The sequence below is a fragment of the Rhea pennata genome, chromosome 1 (genome assembly GCF_028389875.1).
Source record: "Rhea pennata isolate bPtePen1 chromosome 1, bPtePen1.pri, whole genome shotgun sequence".
In the NCBI taxonomy this organism is placed as follows: Eukaryota; Metazoa; Chordata; class Aves; order Rheiformes; family Rheidae; genus Rhea; species Rhea pennata.
In genome coordinates, this window is record NC_084663.1 from 143,374,159 (window position 1) to 143,395,768 (window position 21,610).

Consider the following 21,610-nt stretch of genomic DNA (forward strand, 5'->3'; position numbering starts at 1 on the left):
CCCCAAATTAGCAAACACCTGATATACTGATGCTGATTTCAACTTTTGCAAATAGCAGGATTCATCTCTATTCTCTTCATATATTTGCAGTTCATATCCTCCTAAACTAGATATCCAAAATGGGTAACACTGCTCACAACCTAGAAGTGCCTGTTGCTCTGACTATCAATACAGGCCAGATAACTCTTACAGATACAGATACTATTTGTATAGTTGTCCAAAGTTACGTCAAATATTCCCATCCAAATTGTTTTCAGTACCAATAGTGTAATTTCTGTGGTCTTATTTCATTATCGGAGGAGTACTGTCATTTGAGACCAGCTTAGCTGGGGATACATTCTCTTTGGCACTAGCACATAGTCATAGACTTGGTTTAAATACAAACATCCTGGCGATGGAAGGTACTGATGAGCAAGGCCCATTAAACGTATATTATTTCATATTTGCTTCTTATATGTGACATCACTTAAGCAGCTAAGTGACTGTTTCATATTATTTCACAGATGAAAAATGAACACATCATGTCCTAAATGCTTTCTCAGCTAAATTTGGAACTAAAGAGTGTCAGTTTCTGCAGGCCTGAAGTGCAAAGCATTTGCTATGGCACATGTTACAGTTCCTGTCATGCTGATACTAAGCCTTTTCCAGTGTAAGATGCTGCTTTCCACTAGCCTGACAAGCAGACAACCAAATGTAGTGGGTAAGTAAAATATTAAGCTAGAATTTGTCCTACACTAGCTATCTCACATGTGTTATCAAGGCTTGTTTTTAGGACTTTAAGCTTGTTTTTACTGCCAGTGGAGAGACACAAAGATTTGTGCTAGGAGAGGTGTCCAAGATAGGAGGAAGTGAATCACTTAATATTTGGGGAGTTACAGACAGGTAACGTGAATGTCAGTGCTAAAGGCAGACATTGAATAGAGCTCAGCAACCACCTACTCTATGCAAGAACAGACATCTTTGGTGTACAGGCATTACTGAGAAGCAACTCCACAACTCAATATGCGATGTGGATTCTGTCTACCTCTGTGTAATGTCATTGTATTTGCAGATGCACTTTGGCTACATAATGATCTACGCATTGCTAAACATGAGTCTAGAATTATTCTGTTTTGGAACAATAATCTGACAGAAGAAGAAACAGATATATACAATGTGAAGTATATTTTGAGTTATAAATTCTTCAATTCTGCTCATGAAAAGAAAGTAAGTTGTTCAATGGTTACACATAGCTTAAAATGAAATAATATAATAATATAATATTACTTCATTTGACAGATTAATTTGCATAATTTGCCTTTTAATGCTTAGCGCTCTCTATCTTCACGTAACTCTTTCTTCCTCCTTTTAGGAAAGACTGAAGAAGAAGGAAAAGATAATACATCTTGAGTTAAATTCTGGTTTTAGTGCTAAAGTTAAAACACTACTTTTTGAAAAAGGAACAGGAGACCTAATTAAGGAGAGTAGCTGGACTGAATTTACTTATAAGGCACCTCCAGGTCAGCAATTTTCTGCTTATTATTAAGACATCAAGCATTCATGGTAATGTTCTGTCTTACATGGAGATATACCATTATTCTCTTATGCTATTTTTGATATGCATTTGTTAAAAAGATGACACATGGCATCTTAGAATATAAATATGGAAGGATGTGGAAACATCTTCATCAGAAATGTCTAGCTCTACTGAGATAACAGAACTACTCAACCTCTCCCCATTCTCCCTAGCAACTCATGTCTCACAAAAATTGTCTTCTCTATCATGTGGCTGCAGGATATCTTAAAAAAGTGGGGCTCTTCAGCTACTACTGTATTTTTTTTCTTTCCTGCAAGTGGGTCAGTAAGAGTTTTGCTGGTAGTAGCAGAAGTGCCTCTTAGTTGTCATTCTCCAAAAAGCCCAAAGGCCCATCAGTTCACACCTACCACTTATGTGCCCTTCTAGAAATGATGATATCGAATGGATTTGTAATGGCATCTATCACTTTATTATTAAAAAAAAATGTAAATTAAACCCCACACTTTCCTTTTCACCTTTTCTCTGTTGCAGTGTATGTTCAGAATCTTTCATGCATCATATATAACATTTCTTTTTTCAATTGCACCTGGCATATTAAAGCAGAAGCTCCTGAAGATCTCCAGTTTTTTTTTTCATATAGGTAAGGATCTTGTACAAAATATGTATGAAATCATATTATTTTGTACCTAAGTCCTAGATTTACAAGACTTATTTCCTTCCCACAGACATGTAAGAAAAGATTTTGAATGTCAGCGATATATAAAAAATGCAAGGGAGAAAAATATTGGATGCCACATGAAAGAAATATATTTCAAACCATCAAGAAAAATCAATTTAAACATATCTGTAAGAGATCTGAGAAATGATTCAAGGAGACAGTCTTATTATAAAGCTTTTATACCTCAGACAATAGGTAAGTATTGCCTATTATTGCCTATTACAAAACTTCCATTTATTGGTTGTTTCATTGTCCTGGGGAGAAAAGGAAGGAAAGAAGGAAGTGTAGCAAAATCAGAATTTTAACTCTAACTTTTATGCATTCATGTCTCTGGGAGTTTTACACAAAGATTAAACAAAATAGATTGTGGCTCAAAGAAGGGGTTTTTTTATTATTATTTTTTCCCTGATGTCAAATCATTATTTACGTATAATGGCATTTTAAAATGCCATTTTTAAAAATTGATAGGCTATTTTGAGAAAATATTTTAAAGAGTCATTTCATGCAATTTGAAATGTATTATACTCACCTTTTCTCCTGCATTTCTCTTTTCTTTCTTTTTTTCCCATTTCTATTTTCCTGAAGAAGAGGTGATAAAGAAAAAAGTATATGAAGCCACAGCATTTGCATCCATAATCGAATTTGAAAATATAAATGATGTTAAATATTAGTATCATTTCTATTTATTTATGAAGTCATTTTTAAATTAAAAATACTTTGAATTTAATTATTGCTATTTTGAACAAGCAGATAAGTTTATTTTTCCTTACTCCTCTGTACTGTGTGAATTAAAGGGGTAAAAAATTCTCTTGAATTTTTGTTCAAATTTCAGATTTAAATACTTTTAAAATTATGAACATATTGATCATGTTCCAGGACCTGTAACATAGGATTTAGGAACAACTCAAGTGAAAACAAAACATACATAAAAACAAACAAACAAAAAGAACATTTTCAAAATTGGCAAGATCTATTCTCACAGAATCACAGAAGGGTTGGAAGGGACTTCTGGAGATCATCTAGTCCAACACCCCTGTTCAAGCAAGGTCACCTAGAGTAGATTGCCCAGGACCCTGTCCAGATGTCTTTTGAGTATCTCTAAGAATGAAAACTCCACAACCTCTCCTGGCAACCTGTTCCAGTGCTCTGTCACCTTTGCAATAAAGTTTTTCCTCATGTTAAGGTGGAACTTCCTGTATTTCAGCTTATGCCCATTGCCTCTTATCCTGTCACCGGGCACCACTGAAAAGAGTCTGGCTCCATCCTCTGGACACCCTCCTTTCAGATACTTACACACATTGATAAGATCCCTCCTCAGCCTTCTCTTCTCCAGGCTGAACTGTTCCAGCTCTCTCAGTCTTTTCTGATATGAGAGATACTCCAGTCCCTTAAACATCTTAGTAGCCCAAGTTAAGGTTAGACCTCATTTATGCTGCTTTAATACTTTGTAGCTACTTAAAGATCTTCCCTAAAATTAGAGCTATCTAAAGCAAGATTTATGTTTTAGAAAAATAAGACATTTTCAAGATTTATTTTTTCTGGGGAAAAAAAAAAAAAAAAAAAAAAAAAGCTCAGGAAACCTGGTCTATGGAAACATCATATTAAAGTGTTTTCATAGATGATCTGAGAAGACATTCATTTCCAAACTGCCCACCTGGGGTCTGATCCCACCTCCAGACCCCAAAACAGAGATCTACCATAGTATCTCTAGCCTTAGGATCAAAGGCATAGAGTAACATATGATTTCAAGTAGGAATTAGAAGTGAGGCCCAAATTATTCTAATTTGCCTGCCCAACCTTATCTTTTCAGTCTCCTGCCTTTCCTTGTCCTGATACTTTTCAGGTGATCATCTCAGCCCAGGCTCTCATCTCGTGCACTTCCTCATGCAGCAGCAAACAGCTAGCAGCAAATAGGGATAGGCAGGAGCAAGTAGATGCTCTTTTTTCTGCTTATCTCTGTCCAGTGAATTGTGATCTCCTTCCTCATGCTCTAAGTGGCCACCGATGTCTCCCTGCAGGATCAGGGCTGCCAGCATTTCCTCCCTGCCCTTATTCTCTTACTGTCTTTTCCATTTCATTGCCAGTATCGGTGCACTCCAATCGCATTTGATTTAGCCACCAGCTTTGCCTTCTTTCTGAGTGCTGGGTGGGACAGTCATGTGCTCAGCATCCTAACTTTGTACATTACCATACAATATTTTCTTAGAGACCTGAGAACTGTACATTTCTGTTACAAGGCATTGAACAAACAGTGAATTTTTAAAACTCCCACGGACATTATAATGATTAGTAAATTGAAATCTGAATACATGGCTCAGTTAAGCAGGTGGAAAACCTCTTAGTTTGTTTTATTCCTAAAATTCATTGCCAAACTTAGTTACTGTACAGAAAAATCCAGGTATGCCTACAGGTGACATTTTTCATGTTATAAATAGTGGAATACTCCTGGAAGCCTCTAACATTACAAGCCAGGGCTGTCTTCTCCCTCCCGAAAAGGTAGCTATGCCCTTTGCCTCACTCCCATCAGAAAGGCTCCTTCTTATCTGGGCTCTCCTTAAACAGGAATATCTCTAGCTGGATTTTATCCTGCCTGCCCCTTTCACTGTCCTGGACATGCTGTGAATTAACATCCCCTCAAATGCAGGGTTTCATCCAGTAATGGGGCATATACTGTCTGACAAAACAGGACTCAGATATGTCCTGTGCTACACACAGCTCCAGAGTAACTCAAATCTAACTCCCCTTGTGCACAAAAGAAGTCTCCAACTTTATAGCTTCAGACAACGAGTGAGAGAAGGGAGAAAACATAGCTTCCTGCTCTTCGTATACTCACAAAAAGGCGACATGCTCTTGGAATCTCAGAGGTTTGAGGTGAAAAAAATGTCTCTGCTACTACAGAAACTGGGCAATGAACAGGTAGTGTTTGCTTTCCTAATGGCCAAGGCCCTCAAAGGCAGGTCTTGATCACTGCCAGGCTTGGTGAGCTTCAGGGAGAGGCAGAGGAGGAGTGCAATTTTGCAAGCCTGAGGAAGCCTGGAGAGAAATGCTTTTGCTAACTTTGTGGAACACAGCAGGAGATCTGTATTAAAAAGGGAGGAGACTTTTCAAGGAGGAGAAGGAAAAAAAATAGCCAAAAAGGAAACCTCAGTGCGTCACACATGCCTGTAGAAAGAGATATGGCCCTACAGGAACAGCTGCTCGAAACAAAGAACAAACCCAACTGCTGTGTGGACTAGCAATATGACCAGTTGTCCTTCCTCCTTCCTCTCTTTCTCTTTGGTACTACACTGCAGTCATATAAGCTTCAAACACCACCAGCTTTGCCCCATAGACTTGTAGTGAACTTCTGCCTTTGCTGGGAAGTGTGTGCTTCACAGCAGCACACTAACAGCTTGAGAGAGTCCAGGTGCCTGCACAAGCCTAGCACCAGTGTCCTAACACTAACCATGCTAGAGAGCAACTGGAAACTTGCTTGACCAGAAGCTAAAATCCTCTGGAACTGAAACGTCTCTTTTTCCCAACCCTGTACCCCTTCCCTTCCTGTACTACTTACACTTCTTATCTGGAACATAGTGATGGAGACAGGATTTTTTCTTCACGTCACCTATGCACATCTTGTTCCAAAAGCAAAACATTCCTCTATAGCAGGTGCTCATTTGCTCATTTACAAAAGAATCTGATATATTTCTCAAGCATGTGTAGCAAACCTTATAGATTGAAAAAGACCTGCCATAACTTGATATCCCTTCAGTAGCTCCTCAGTGAGAGCTGAAATTCTACTTTTTTTTCAAGGTTATACTACCAGGCATGTATACCTACTTGGAGTTAGGTTTATACTAGCTAACTTGGATATTGACAGCAGGGTATATGTGGCAACAGGAAAACTAACAGGAAACCAAGAATCCAAGCATTTACTTAGCTGCTGAATGGGGTTTTCAACCTGAATTGAAGTCCATAAGGCTATCTCTGTCTTTTATTATTATGTTAAAACTCTCTATATTAAACTACTATGCATTCCATCATCATAACAGAGCTCACTCTACACAAGCTGTAGTCACAGCAGTGGGTTGCAGATCTGCAAAGGTACCCAAAGATTTCAGTCTAGTCCTGCTGAGTGATAAGCAACATGGAAGAGGTTAATGCTTGGCTTTTCCATACAGTCTGCTAAAAATGCAGGGGTGTGCAGTAGAATTCTGATAGCTACCTAAACAGCTGTAATAAAGCTTTGGTGTGATCCAAATATCCAATAAGAGACTATCAGTGTGGTTGTTCAGGATAGGCGAAGTTTTCCAGAATTAGTAGAGCGATGGAAATACCATTACCAGCAACACGGGATGGTGCTGCTGCCCATTTTTTTTTCTCCTAAGAAAAAAGAGTTCCTGACAACTCTAAACAAAATTTTCAGGCCTATCCATGTTAATGATGCTAGGGCTAGTGCGGTCAGCTAGTTTGTGCAGTACAGCAGAGAAATCCTTTTCTTCCTGACAAATTACAAAGCCAGATATGGGGAAAATATTAAGAACAAGAATTTGCCTGATTGTCCTAGTGCAATCAGAGACATAAACCCACAAACACACCCGTAAACCCTCAAAACTGGCAACATGTTGTGACAGTTCCTCTTCTACAGTAGTGCACTAATTGGTCACTGCAGCCCCTTGGTACTCAGTAACCTCATAACTAACTGAGGAACTACTGGCTGGAAATCATGTAAGATAAGGGCAGGGGAGCTCTTTTCACGGGAAGGTTCTATCTTTGGTGGAGAGTGAGCTCCAGGCAGCAAGCCACAGGGCTCTTCGTGAAGAGTTCGTATTGCAGCTCAGCAGCCACCGTGCAGCCCCGTCTCCTTTCGGTAATAAGTGGGGATAAGCCTGGGAATGATGCTACACAGGGCGTGCGTTTAATTTCACTGGCATTACACTTTTCTTCAAAATAGCCTTCTCAGCATCGTGGTAAAAGATAGGGAGAACCATAACTGCTCTGAACTGAACAGAGGCTGAGGCTGCTCTGTGTGTGTGTGTGTGTGTAAATATCTGTCGGGCTGCAAAACTGCCACCGTCTAACAATATCACTGACGATATGCTAGGTATTGTCAGTAGCGTAGCAAAGTAGCTCTGCAAAGATGGCAGTCATGCCTGCATGGGTTGTAATTTTATCCATACTGATATGTAACCAGCTTCAAAATAGAGCAGACTGCCCCCAAATGGAGGCTACCAGGAGGTAAAATAGGAAACATGGAGTTTTATAGTTTGACCCCACATTCCCAAAGGCAGTAATTTATGACTAGCTTCCTCTGGGTACCCCATACGACACTGTGGAAATGATCTGACATTGCATAGGGCCTGCAGCAGCTCAGAGGTCTCCTCAACACCCATGGAGGCTGCAGAGAGCGAGCTTGGAAGGCCCATCCGCCCTCACTACCTTCCCTGGAAAGGCCTGTGAAAAAGAAAAACTCTTTTTGTTTTGAGACAGAAATGCCACTTTGTGAGCAGTACTTTAAAAGAGAACATCTGAGCTCACAGTATGCCTTTTTGTGGTATGATAAGCTCCAGAATAGTCACCCGTGTATTTTAAGGATTGGTTTGCATGAGCATAAACCTGCAAAGCGACATGAGGTAGAGAAGACCTCTCTGTGCTTGTTTTCAGAGAAATTGAATCCTCCAGTCAACGTCTCAATTTCCATTGAAAACAGAAGTATTAAAATTCACTGGAAACCCCCACCTACTATTGGTTCTGCAAATAGCAAGTGCTTTATGTATCAAGTGAAAATTACAGATCGTAAGGTAAACAATTCTGCAGTAATACAGTTAATTTGGGTAACGTATCTTCCATAACAAACAGGTATCCCTTGATTTTAACAGAATTAAAACTGAACCAAACTTCTAAGAAATGTAAAAGTCTTTCATGAATAATCCAGCATTTTTTATCTTTTTGGTCAAAAAATGAAAACCAAGTTATTTTATGAAGTTTTTTGAATTCATTTTGCATTCAAGTGGACTGGTTGTTTTGCCTTCTCTTGATGAATTTGAATTGTACTTTAATTTCACATAGGTTATTGATATTTTTTGTTTATTGAAAAATGAATATCAATAAAAAGAAGAGCTCAGCAGCCACTGTAATAATATTATTTTTAAGAAAAAAAAACAAAAAGGACAGCAATTTGTGGAAACTGGGAAAGAGAAAAAATGATGAGAAACTTTTATTCAGAATGGTTATTTTCAGCTAGAAAAATCTATTATTGAAAAATGTTAACCATCACATAATTCATTGCTGTTCAAGGATATAACTGCCAAGTTTGACAGTCCTCCATATAAGGAAAAGCAGCACAGCTACACTTACATTTTAAAGATATTACCACAGATTTCATGGGAAGATGAATGATGGCTAATATGAATTGGTCAGACATCAGCTTAGTTCTTGTAATAAAATTTAATCTTGTTTTCTAAAAAAGTAGTTCATACTCTTACTCTCCATCACTAGCTCTCTTCCTGTATCAATATGTAGGTATACTTTCAGAATTTATCTGAAGGATGTTATACATTTTTTAGCATTATCATAGCTATAACATTGATTTGATATTATGAAGTGTTACCTAAACACACAACTTTATTTATTTCTATTTGTTAAGAGTTTTTGCTAAGATGTTTTTAGTGAGTCAGTTGAATATTTTGAATCAAAGGCATGGGCTGCTTTGAAGCAAAAGACACCAGAGGTAAAAAGTAGAGAGTGCTTTTACAAAATACATTTTTTTAAGCACAGTCCAAATAAGATTCTATCACACACTGAGAATTTTTAATTCTTTTCCTGCCTGTATAATATCTCTGTCTTCTTAATGTTGCCCTTGAATTTTTAGATAACATATGAAAGTATCCTTGTTAGAAAAATGCTCATAGATATTTTAAAGAACTCCACTTTCTAGGGAGAAACTTAAACATGTGCTTAGGTGATGCCTTGATCTGAAGACTTACTGCATAATATGGCATTTTTACAGCATTATGTTATTACGGTGTATTAAAAATACACCATCAATTAAAAAAAAATAGTTCCATCAAAGTAGGATTATGCTGGCTTTCAATTTACTTCTCAAAAATAAAACATATTCGATAAATTAAGTTGCAATCTTAATTTGTTCCTGAAATTTTTAATTAGGCTTCAGCCTTGTCAAGTTTTCCTCTTGTATTTAATTCATGTCATATTCAGTGTATAATTCATGTGAAATATGTGTATGAATCCTTGCAGGATTGCGCTTACAATTTACACAACAAAGTTGTTTTTTCTAAATATTTTCCTTGAAAAAAATCCATCCTGCTCTTTGCATATCTTGCATATATTTGAAAAAAAATCATACTGTAACAGAAGTTTCTCTTAAACAGTAAAAATAGAAGTGCCATAATTTATGTTATACAGCAAAGTGGCAATCACTTCCTTTCCTTTTAAATTTCCTAGCAGTAACAGTTGAAAAATTTTCAAGTAAATTCTTATTTGAACTCCCTCCAACATTCAGAATAGGAAGACAAGCACTTAGTTCAGAATATGATAGCTAATATATACAGCTAATAGATACAGTTGAAAGCAGAAATGCAAAGAGGTAGACACATTACTGGTCACATAGTTTTATCTTCATAAACTACAGCAGGGTTTATTGAATCAGACACAGTGCTGCGCTAATACTGACAGGCAGCTTCCAAAAGAGTGTTGTCTCACACTTCTCCTGCACTTCTGCGTGTGGAAAAGGAGCTTGGGTCTGTCCATGGATGGTCAAAGCTTCCCAGCCCTCTTTAGGCTTTCCAAGAAAGAAGACAGGTAGCCTTCTAGGTCGTCTCTTCAGCTGTTTATAATCCCCTTATCCATTCCTAAGCAAAGTGAGCAAGCCGGTCCCACTTCAGCCTGCAGCATTCATGCAGCCATCGCAGCCCATATTTGCAGCTTCTGATTTCCTTCCCTTCCTCCTGTAAGGAAATGTCAGGTATATTGTATATACATCCTTACTCATGTGGAACAAGCCTGTTTCTTTTTTCTTATCTTAGACAGCTACTCCTTTGTTTTTTACACATTTGCAGGACATAAACATAGCGTACCAAGGGAAAATAACCAGGGCATGGAAGTGAAGTAATACCTACACCAGTGGAAAATCATGTTCACTCACAGACGAGGTGGGCTGGGAAGACAGGAGAGAGACTAATGGCAACAACAACAAATACATAGGAGGGCACCAGCTGAGTGAGGAAGGCTTTAAGACGGATCAACACCAAAGCTGTTAATAATTAAAAGAGTAGTTATCTAGTCAAATAGCACAAAATAAAGGTACAAAGTAAGGAAGAAAACAGCAGTGGTGCTATAGGAGACACAGGAGGGAGAAGAATGGAGCAAAGCTGAGATTCTGCTTCATAACCAAAGCCATGTCTTAACCGTTGTCACAGAGATTTCATGAGTAGAACCAATGACTAGAGTATCCATATGCAGGTTTGCAGATGTTTGTTGAAGAACAGGTAAAAAGAGAATGATTAAGATATACAAATCTATATTTATTTATTCTGGAGGCCAGAAGAGATAACTTGCTGAATATCTATGTGTACAAATAACAATACTGTGCTACAGATTTATCAGATATAAGAGATAGACAATAAGGTCTACAGGTAACAGGAAGCTAGGAAGGGTTGGCAAGTACAGTGGGAAATAAGATTAAGATTCAGAATGTTGGATAAGTCTGAAATCAACAAGATAAAATTCAGCAATAAGCAAAATCCTACAGGAAGTACAGGTCAAATGTGCAAACACAAAATAAGGAATTAATATGTAGGCAGCAATGCAGAAGAAAGAAAAGATCTGTGGGTTTTATGCAACCACAAACTGAGTCAATTATTCCATGCTTTTACACAAAGGTCAAATGTTATTTAAGTGGATACAACATGCATGCTACATTTAAGATGTAGACTGTGACTAATGTACCCTTCCTGGTACTGAGCTTCATCTGAAGTTCCAAATTCTACTTTGCACACCACCCTTTAGAAAATATAAATATATTGGGAAAAAGTTCAGAGAACATCAGTAAGAATTATCAAAATGATCAGAAGTTTTGAAAAAATGTTCTAAGAAAGGAAGACTGAAGGAAATGGTCTACAGAAAAACACTGTAAATAACTTGTATTAACCATCTTCTGATATACAAAAGATTATTAAGAAGAGCGTGGGGATCATATTTATCCATGTCAAATTACGAGTAGGATAAAAAGTGACTGGCTTAGTTTGAATTACAGAAAATGTAGCTTACAAGTTATGGAAAGTATTCTAATTCTAGGGAAAATCTAACACAAGAATGGACTCCTTAGGATACTTGAGATGGCTATGTATAAAGTACTTGAGAACAGATTAAACAAATATGCTGCAAGAATGGTCTAGGGAGTTATCACTGAAGGTTGCTGCACATCCTCATTGCCAGAAGATGGCCTACATAATTTTGCCAGAAGATGGCCTACATAATTTTTTAAGATTTCTTTCTGTCCTATGTTTTGATTATTTCTTATGATGACTTAAGTTGCTTGTTTGTTCCTTAGGGAGATTTTCAGGCATAGATTTGAGTTAGCTATTAACCCACTTGCAATTTACTTTTCAAAGTCCTCACATCCTACATTTTTACTTCTGAAAAACTTAGCATATGAACTTTTGAATCTGCTTCTGGCACCAAGTCTGGAAGGAAAGGGTTTGAAGGAAGAGACACAAATAGCACAATAAGTGGAGTCAAATGCACACTGTCAACCAGTCAGTACTAGGAGAACAGGAGGTGACCTCTTCTTAATGCTGCCTATGTGGTAGTATCTCACCATGCTTCCCTATCATCAAAGATGTATAGATGTAAGATGAAAAAATTTTGGGCCCCTCTGTGTCTGAGATATATAAAACTTTTCCTTGCAACTTTTTAACATTATTGCTAATTTTTATGAGCAGCAGTCTCCTCTCCTACTTTCTTTTTTTGTTTCTTCTTTTGTTCTTTCTTTTGTTTCTTACATAAACACAAGCATTGTTTATTTACAACAGTTGACTTCAGTTTTCCAAAATGACCAATGATTTAAAATCTCTCTTATCACCTGTGACACTCTTTGTCTGGACTTAATTTTTTGAAGTGATGTGTTTTAATTTATAAGCACAATTTAAGATATTACAAGAGAGTCACTAAAACAATAGACATTCCTCACCATTAGTAGCTAAAAAAAAGTATGCTTTTATTCTTTCAGAAAGCCAGGTATAACACATCACCTAAACCAAAACCCTTGAAACTTGATTTTGTAATTACTATATTCCTCATACACTTGGTATGATAAAAGATGAAAGAGGAATTGGTGCTTTCAGGTTCTTACTGTTCTATTACAGCTGATATCTTCCATCCTATCAATTCTGGACTATTCTTCATGTTCAAAATAGTCTTTTAATACATACCAGGTAAGAATCAGATTGTGTCTGGACATAAACACTCATTCTAAAAATCTTTTTACTGGATTTGAGATATAAACAATGATATTTGAAATCATTAGATTTATATGCGTAAATTGCAATGTGAAATCACCTAAAGATATCTTACTAGCCTGTAGATGTCTCCGAAGAGAAATATGAGTATCCTTTCCATAAGCCACCATACAAATGTGCGGCACAAGTGAGGGCAAAGAAAGAGCTATGCATAACAAACAAGATTTGGAGTGAATGGAGTGATCCAGTGTTTATTGATGATGGTAAGTTATCATGTATTTTTTGTAAGTCTTAGCATTATATATTTTATTATCATTTAGCATATTTACTTTATTACTATAACTGTTCTTCTCCTTGTAGTATATTTTACTATGGCAGTACCTCTGCCCATGCCACGTACCAGGCCCTAAGTTGCTCTAGGTGCTGTAGAGAAAGGCCCTGATTTAGTGAGTTATATTTCCTTGGTTCTAAGGCAATTTTGCACAGGGACAGTTTTGTACAGGGCTGTACCCCCATGGTATATTAAACCTGACTCTTGATAGCCTTCAGAAAACAAAAATTTTTGGCTGCTTAATAGCATGTATGAGACACAATTCCCTCTTTCCTGCTCTGCAATGGGCAGCCTGAGAGTCAGTCTACAATTATTTTAAATTGGAGTTACTCTCTGTCCAAAACCATGAATGACACAATGCACATTACATAGTCTTTAAGGACTAAGTCTAACATATTTAGGCCTATTACTGTATCAGCAAAACAATTTCTTATGTGGCAGAGTTAGGAAGTGCTTTAGCTGTCATTTATACATATCTACTCTGGCCCCCACAATCTGTTTTAGCACAAACTAAACAGAAGCACTGTAACGCTTTTCCTTCACATCCTATAATTAAATTTTAACATTCATGTGCTAACAAGGAGAGCTTCTGTGTTTTCCATGATGAGAAAACACCTCCACATGCAACTTAATGATGTCAGATCGGGTAAAGGGGAAGTAGAGTAATGGAATGAGTAATACCACATATTTAGGCAGAAAAACTGCTGCATAGACTTGTCTCTATACCAGCACACAAAACTGTACAATACTGTTTTTAATACAACAAAACAAGGCAAATATACATTTAATGCAACAGACTATGTATTTTGGAATGTATCTTTCTGATCCATTCAGCCTCAAGTAATGCTTGTCTGAAGAGACGAGAAATATGAGGCCAGACATTGCTATTTTTGCAATGGGTTTAACTTAAGTTCAGTTACAGGGTTTATAGGAGTAATCCATCCTCTCAGATAACTCACCACATCTCCCTGTTCTGTTGTCACCTTTCACCTACTACCTCTTTTGGTCCAGATTCATTCAACCTAACTGGAAGCATTTCATTAGGCTTGGGAGAGAAGAGCCTAGTTGCTCCACATGCCCTCTATGGCAAAGGAGAGAGCATATTTCTGCCCTTAGAGCTTTAAATTTCCTTTGGGAGATACTTCTTTCTTCCCCCCTGAAGACAGAGGGAGCCAGAGAGGGTGGCATGGCTAGCAGAGAGGTCTGCCTGGTGCCTAGTGCTAGGTTGAAGGCATCTGAACCAAGAGAAGGGTGCCTAGTGCTAGGTTGAATGCATCTGAACCAAGAGGAGGAGGGAAAATTAGTGCTTTTTATAGCGGGAAAATGTAGATTTACTCGCTGCCTGCCAACATCTCACAAAAAAAAGAAGAAGGAAATGGAGCTAAGCAGTCACGCATCCTGATTTCAGCCTACCAGCGCTGCTTTCTGCAGCTGCAGCTGTCCTTCAACTGTTTTCAACACCGCTGCTTTCCCAACTTCCTCCCCAGCTGCTGTTGAGGCTTAACAATCACAGCTTGTTTCCTCCGCTTCACAAAAGTTTATAACAGACCGGACTGCCATTGCATATAAACTCTAATAGCTCCATGTGTTCCGTACAGTACGTTGATTTACCTCCGGAGCACACTGCACATACACACCAGTTCATGTAATGCAGGCAATTTCCCTTCTTCCTTCCTGCTCTCAGAGAGAATCAGCGGCTTTTGTAACATGAATCTGTGGTATATATTGCACTATGTTGCACTGAGGGCTCACACGCTACGGCAATCCTCTTTAAACATCTCCTTTGATGCCGAGAGAAAGTTCTGTGCCCGTTTTATTTTGAATTCTGTTGAAATGACTTTGGCTGCTTCTAATTGGGAAAATGTATAATGATTGGACATTAGGAAGTGCATTTTAGTACTGCCTAGATTCTAAGAAGCTGTTACCAGTAGTATTGTTCACAGTAACTAATGGGAGTCATGTACCTAATTTCATACACATAGTGGATTGAAAAAATTGAGTCTTTTCGTGGAGTAACCTGAAATGGAAAATGTCCATTCAGTATTTTTATTTTGGAATATGTCAGTTTTTCTGTTGGAAGTTCTAAAACAGTATGAAATGACCTGATGTTTGCTTACTTCTATACGACATTCCAATGTTTCATCTGGGAAAGATGTTACATTTCTTTAACAACGCATTTTTAAGAGGCATTTCAACTTCCATTTAACAAAACTGAAACATAAAAATGAAATAACATAATTCAAAACATAATTAAAATATTTGTTCTGAAATGTTCCTTTGATATGAAAAGAATTTGCTAATTTTCTCATGGGAAACAGATTCATTTTCATTGGAATTAACATATGTCCTTGAAAACAATCAAATTAATCTGAACTGTATTTTTCAGTACAGAAACTTTCTATTAAAAAAGAAATGTTTAATAAGCTTTATTTATATACAGAAACTTGAAATAATCAGTCTAATTCTTAGAGCTGAGTATTCATAGACCACTTTGAAGTTAATAGAAATTTAGAGGTGCTGATTAAGTGCAAGCCACTTATTTTGGTTTCCAAATACTGTTTTTTGCTAAATTTAAACATTTGCATCTGAAAGAAAAAAAATCATAAAATGATCTGTCTAGAGGAGTACAGGTCATTCTTTTTCCTCATCCTTTCCAAAACGCATGAGGTAAGAAAGCAAGTGTCTCCATGGTATGGCTGGCTTAAGGACCTCTGTTTCCTCTTTTCTTGGATGTGTACGTGACTCAGGCCAGCAGAAAAATGTAGAACAATTACTTCAAACACAGTCCAGAGATTGTTCAGAATGTATTTTCTGAACTCCTATCTCAAAAGGCAAGGAAAAAATTTCCTCCTCATCTCTAAGCAAATAAAGAATAATTTTGTATTTTAGTAAAACATTAAAGGTATTCTTATATTCAGATTTGCTCAGAAGTTTGAGAGTTTTTCCTGGTTTCTCATCAGCATTGCATAAATTCATGATATCCTTGGTTTCAACTGCAGATTAAAGATTCAAGATTCAACTTGAATTAAAGATTAAAGATTCAACTGCAGATCTAGATTAAAACTAGAAACTGTTTTTCAACTCTTTTGTTCTTTGAATTTGATCTAGATTGATCCTAAAACCATAGTTTAACTGGCCTAGGACTGTTAACATTTTAAGAGCTGTTCCTGCCTGTTTTTCTTCAAAGTGATTAGTTCAAAGTAATTCAAACCGTGCTCTTGATTCTAAAACTAGATATTAAACAACAAAATAAAATTTGACAAGAAAATACCATTTTGAGTCAACCAAAGACTTTGTTACTTTTGATGTGGGGGAAGGAATGGAAAGCACAGAGTGATAATATTTGTTGAACAGTAAAAGTATGTATTTTTAGAATGTTTTGTTTGCACTTTTTTTAGGACTTTGCCTAACAGGGTTAAAAAAGGTAAATATAATGAAAACCAAATGTTACTTCTTTGGTCGACGAGAATATTTTGTTTGACAGAAACCTTTTTATTTTCATTTTGTCTTAAACCAGTTCCAGCTGTGAAGTGGTGAGGAGGCAGCTGCAGAGGGCTCACGGTGTTTTGAGATAGGAGGTGGCAACTGGAGGAATCCAGAAGTAACTGAGGCAGGAGAAGGAGTATCAACAGCAGGCAGATGGAGGAGTCACATATCTAGAGGAATCAAGGGTGGATGAAAGTATCCAGTCATAGGGCAGGCAATGCCCAGCATACAAGAGCAGCAGTCCACAAGAGCAGAGGAGAAAAGAACAGTACTGAATTCAGAAATCCCTATTTCACCTAAAAGCCCAGGGAAATGTTTCTTTAAATCTGAGTAGTTCAGAAATGGTACAATATTTAGATAAGTCACTAATATGCACCTCATCCATTTATGAACTACCCTTTCCCACAGCCCTTTCTCACATTATTAATACTATCTTTGCCTCTTCTTTTTAAGAAAAGACAGTGGACATCACAATGCTTATCCTCATCTTGTCTTCCCTTCTGATTTTCTTTGGTTGTTTGCTGACACGTGCATGTCGAAGGTAATATATATATCTAGAATGTAACATAAATTTCTGATGGAAGAGAGGTGGGGAAGGAAGGACTGGTCTCTTGCCTCAGAGAGCAAGTAAACTGCAATGGATTAGTAAGTCAAATACAAATCTTCTCAGATAAATCCTGTTTGCAAGAAACACCTAATTGTGTGTTATTGGCTGTTGTTCCAACAAAGGTGTGACGGATAGTCAAGACAAAGCTACTGTCACTCTCATCTCACAGCTTCCACCCCAGTTCCTGGAGCTCCAGTCTCACACATGACTCTCAGGTCTCTCCCTTCCACTAGAAATAGCATTTTGTACCACCGAGGGGCTATCTCCTTTTTTCTCTCGGTGTGACTTTGCCCCACACTTTTGTAGGTTCTGTTCAATGATACCAGTGCCAGCCGCATTAAAGATGAATTTCTTTGACCATATTGGCCAATTTCTTTTCATAATTAATGGGTATCTACAACATTCTTTTCCTCTAAGTTGCACAGCTTACAAGAAATAAGTTAAAAATGAAAAGATAGGCTGGCAGAAAGAACTTGTTCTGCTGTACCATTAGTGGCCCTACACCTGTTGCCATTTAATGCAACCAACTGAGTGACTAGTCCATGACAGTGCTCTTCTGCTTGGCTACCTAACTTTCCCATTCCGGTGGCAGAAAAGCCTTTTTTACATTGAACAATATTATGTTCAGGATAGGGTGGTAACTCAGCATGCCTTAATATTTGGAAGTTGCAGCATGTAAATTAAAAAGCTTTTGCTCTCAAAAGTTAATTAATTAATTAATTAACTACAAAATATTATTCCTGGTTAGGATAAAAGCAATTGCCGTATAGTCTATCTCCCTTCAGTAAACAAAGACCTAAGGAACTACAGATATGAAAGGGTTAATATAAAAATATATGTAATAAAAAGTTTCCCCTAGGGTAAACAAAATGTGACTGAAAGCTGTCTGCATCTAAACATTAAATAATGTTCTCATCAAATAACGAAGAGGGCCTCTGATCTCAGGAGAGCAATTCGGATGGCAGAGCTTTTCTGTGGGAAACCCATTGTGTTCAAAACCAATACATAATCCTATGTGATGGTACAATTAGTTTTCAAAGGTCTGGGTGGACACCACGCACTTGCTCTTAACTTGAATTCTACTAGATTTCAGCAAATGAGTTAAAAGATGTTTCCGATACTATGTGTGCTCCGGTCCTCAGACATTTCTTTCTTTTTTTGATTATCATACTTTATGGATGATATTTTTAATTATGATAAGCACAGATAGGAGTAATTTCACAGCAATAGACATGGTAGCATGCTGCAGACTCACACTTTCCTACGTTAAGTGTGTGTACATATGTATAGCATTCTTTTAAATTTCTAGCAGGCTGAGAAACAGTCAGGCTGATGAAGATTTAGGGAAAACGCTGAGCAAAATGTCTGCAATGAAATGAGAAAAGATAGAATAGTTTTAGAAATTATAAACGTCTGACTAATTTAGACATCTAACTCATGCATTACATTTTGGTACCTATTGAGATATTTCCCAAAGTGTCTAAGTTCTCTTTCTAATCAGTAGAAAGAGGTCAGTATCTCCAAAGGCTGTCAGGTGGCCCTTGTCCATTTAAATTTAATCACCTTCTTTGGATTTGGATAGAAGCTGTTCTTCACTCAGGTCACAAAGCATACGGAGCCTGAGCTGGTGTCTCCTCTCCTTATATAGGTTTCTGACTTAGTTAAAATGTTGCCTAATATCTATTACATGTGTATCTATTACAAAGTATTGCTGAATTATCCGTGTCTGCACAGGTTTAAGAGTTGTATTTCTGTATTGCTCTCTTGCAAGCACAGATGCCTTGAAGCTATAAGCACGCCTATTCCACAGGCTTCAGATAGATTCAAAACTTGGTTAGCTGCAGAAGAGACTCACCACCAGGTAGAGTACCTCTGAGTTTTTTTTTTCTCACAGCATTAACATATATGATATTACTTGGAGTCAGAATAGTTCAATTTAGATTGGAGCTGCAAGACAATTTTAAGAAAAAAAGGGAAAAATGGCAGAAACAATGTTTGTATTGAAGCCAAAGAGAAGAGTTGTAGAGATTACAGGACAATCAATGATCTTGGTAGACAGGAGGAAGAAAATCCTCAGGAGAGTATTGTTTCAAGACTGCCTCAAAGAGAAAGTGTTTCAGCATATTCATACTGAGTGGGCCCACAATTCAAGGAGCAATCACCATGACTCCCTGCAGAAAATTTGATTCTGAGGCACGATTCTGAGGCATGTGCTCAAGTTATCAGAGGGAAAGTCTGTGCAGAGATGTACAAGGCATTAGCTATTTTGGAATAAAAATCTGTGTGCACTTTTTTATGGCAAGAGAATACTGGACAAAGTATAAGCTACCCCAACATTGTACCTGATGCAGTATAAAATCATGTAGAGGGGTGTTTACTTTGGAAGAGTTGATATGTTGTGAGTTCAGATGCTAACTTACCTCATTGTAACTTATTGATCCTTTAGTCAACTGGACAAAAGAGAAATAAATACTTGTATTATTTGTGCAGATGTAATTAGTGCATTAAAAGAAAAAAAATTCACCAGTCAGGCAGTTTTCTAAATCCTTTGCTCTAGTAAATCTACACAGTGAATTGTGCTCCAGGAGGTATGGAAAGATGATTTCTTACCATGTTCTCTTACAGTACATGATGAAAAAGTGCAGATGTCTCTAAACTATTGATTTTCTTTTGGAGACATTATTGAAATAACAAACTGTCATGAGGATTTTCTCCATTCTAGTTATTCAAAACATTTATTTAAGAACTTCTTCAGGATTTTAATTAATTCTGTTCTGTCCTACTCAACTCTGTTTCTGTACTTTACAATATCTAAACATCTTCTAGTCATGCATGCAGTAATAAAACTAACATTCATCCATGTTAGCAGTTATGCCATCTTCTCTCCCAGGGGAAAAAATGTGTTCTTTGTAATGTTATTTTTTTTGTTTGTTTGTTTGTTTTTTCATGCAAATATACACATATGATCACAAACTGACAGAAACCATGGACCATCTCAATTCATGAATCATAATTATAATTGTGAGACAAGAGAAGTAGGTTGTTTTGTTTTACTTTACTGTCTCAAAGATAAATTTGTAGAAAAAAATGATGTGCATATGCCATATGATTATATTACAATTGCAAGATTGATGGCATGTCTTTTGAACTTGCACTTGGAGTTAACTCCACAAGCTTTGGGCTGTCTCCCAAGAAAGATCGGTGCTGCTTTTAATCTTTGGTCATCTTTCCAGAAGAGAAAAGCCCCATAGATCTTCAGAACTGATTGAAGCCAAACCTATTATTCCCAAGGCTCACTGTTGCTTCTGTGACACCTCTGGCCAAAATTATTTGACCAAATTTGATCAAATGGTGCCATATTTGCCACCTTCTTTGTGCTAAATCCTTTATCACCCTTGTCACCAATAATGGTGTGCAAATTAACTAATAATACCCATCGGGGAAATCACATTTGGACTACCGGAAGGTAAAGACAAAATCACGATTGCCAAATGTATTCTGTATCTTCTTCCACCCTAGAACTGTACACACAGTTATTCAAGGGTCTTATTTGTTCATTATATAAATCAAAAATCATAGCAATTTAAAATAAAGTTGTTTTATATCACTAACAGATAAGGAAGACAACTCTGTCCCCAAATCATTGCAAATACTGAACACATCTTTGACATAAAGACCTCAGCATAACTGTGAAATTACTGTCTAGATGATTAAAAGAAGTGGCTGAGATGACTGTTGATGGCAATCGAGGAAAGATAAATTGAATAAAACATATGGAACATATCATGTCTCAAATACCACTGAAACCTGAAATAATGGAGACATTGGCTTTGGATATACTGTAAGAGTTAAGACAACTGTGGAGAAAGGTGCTGATATTACCTGTTTCATCCAACAAATGAATGTAAACCCTGAAACTTTAGCAGTTCAGATCCAAAGTATGATTTTCACATAAACGCTAAATACATAGTCATATCACCCCAGAGCTTGACTAGTGACCAGATCTAGGACCTAAAACAACTAAGCTTAAGAGCAGCTTGTAGACTGAGAGTCTAACTAAATCTAATATCTGTATTCCACTTAGCATGACAGAGAAAGTAATCCATGCTAATCCCAGATATGCAAAATAAGTGGCATACTTGTAATAAAATTCAGAATTTGTAGTATCACTGAATTCAGGTGTTTGTGCATAATGTGATTTTTATCCAACAGAAACAGATCTCAATGCAAATGGAAATGCACTCAGAGACTGTGCTGGAATTTCCAGAAGAAAACTGAGACAGTGAACACTCAGCAACAAAGACACTTGATGAGATCTGGATCAAAAGACCTGTAACATCAATATGATTTCTTTTCCGCGTGTCAGGCATAATGTTTTTGTAATATTCGAAGTAAGACTGATACTGGAGTTTGCCTGAGCCCAACAATTTGATATTTCTTAAAATTTTTCAGTTCTGACATTTTGCAACTTTTAGAATGTACACACAAAGGAAAA

The 21,610-nt window shown here is 37.1% G+C and overlaps 1 protein-coding gene across 1 annotated transcript; it reads left to right on the forward strand.

Annotated features, from left to right (window-relative positions):
- Positions 1–600: 600 nt before the first annotated feature.
- On the forward strand, positions 601–21,393 carry LOC134140011 (interleukin-5 receptor subunit alpha-like). The gene is made up of 10 exons (XM_062574822.1): positions 601–700; positions 1,052–1,206; positions 1,352–1,499; positions 2,048–2,156; positions 2,242–2,429; positions 7,878–8,014; positions 12,810–12,954; positions 16,962–17,051; positions 18,888–18,976; positions 21,328–21,393. The coding sequence occupies exons 1-10, from the start codon at positions 601–603 to the stop codon at positions 21,391–21,393; spliced, it is 1,227 nt and encodes a 408-aa protein (XP_062430806.1).
- The last annotated feature ends 217 nt before the right edge of the window (positions 21,394–21,610 follow it).

Excerpts from the sequence above, each read along its gene's own strand:
- LOC134140011 (XM_062574822.1), top strand. The coding sequence starts at position 601 with ATGGCACATGTTACAGTTCCTGTCATGCTGATACTAAGCCTTTTCCAG. Across the intron at positions 2,430-7,877 it reads TTTTATACCTCAGACAATAG|AGAAATTGAATCCTCCAGTC; the intron begins GTAAGTATTGCC and ends GCTTGTTTTCAG. Across the intron at positions 17,052-18,887 it reads GACACGTGCATGTCGAAGGT|ACAGATGCCTTGAAGCTATA; the intron begins AATATATATATC and ends TCTCTTGCAAGC.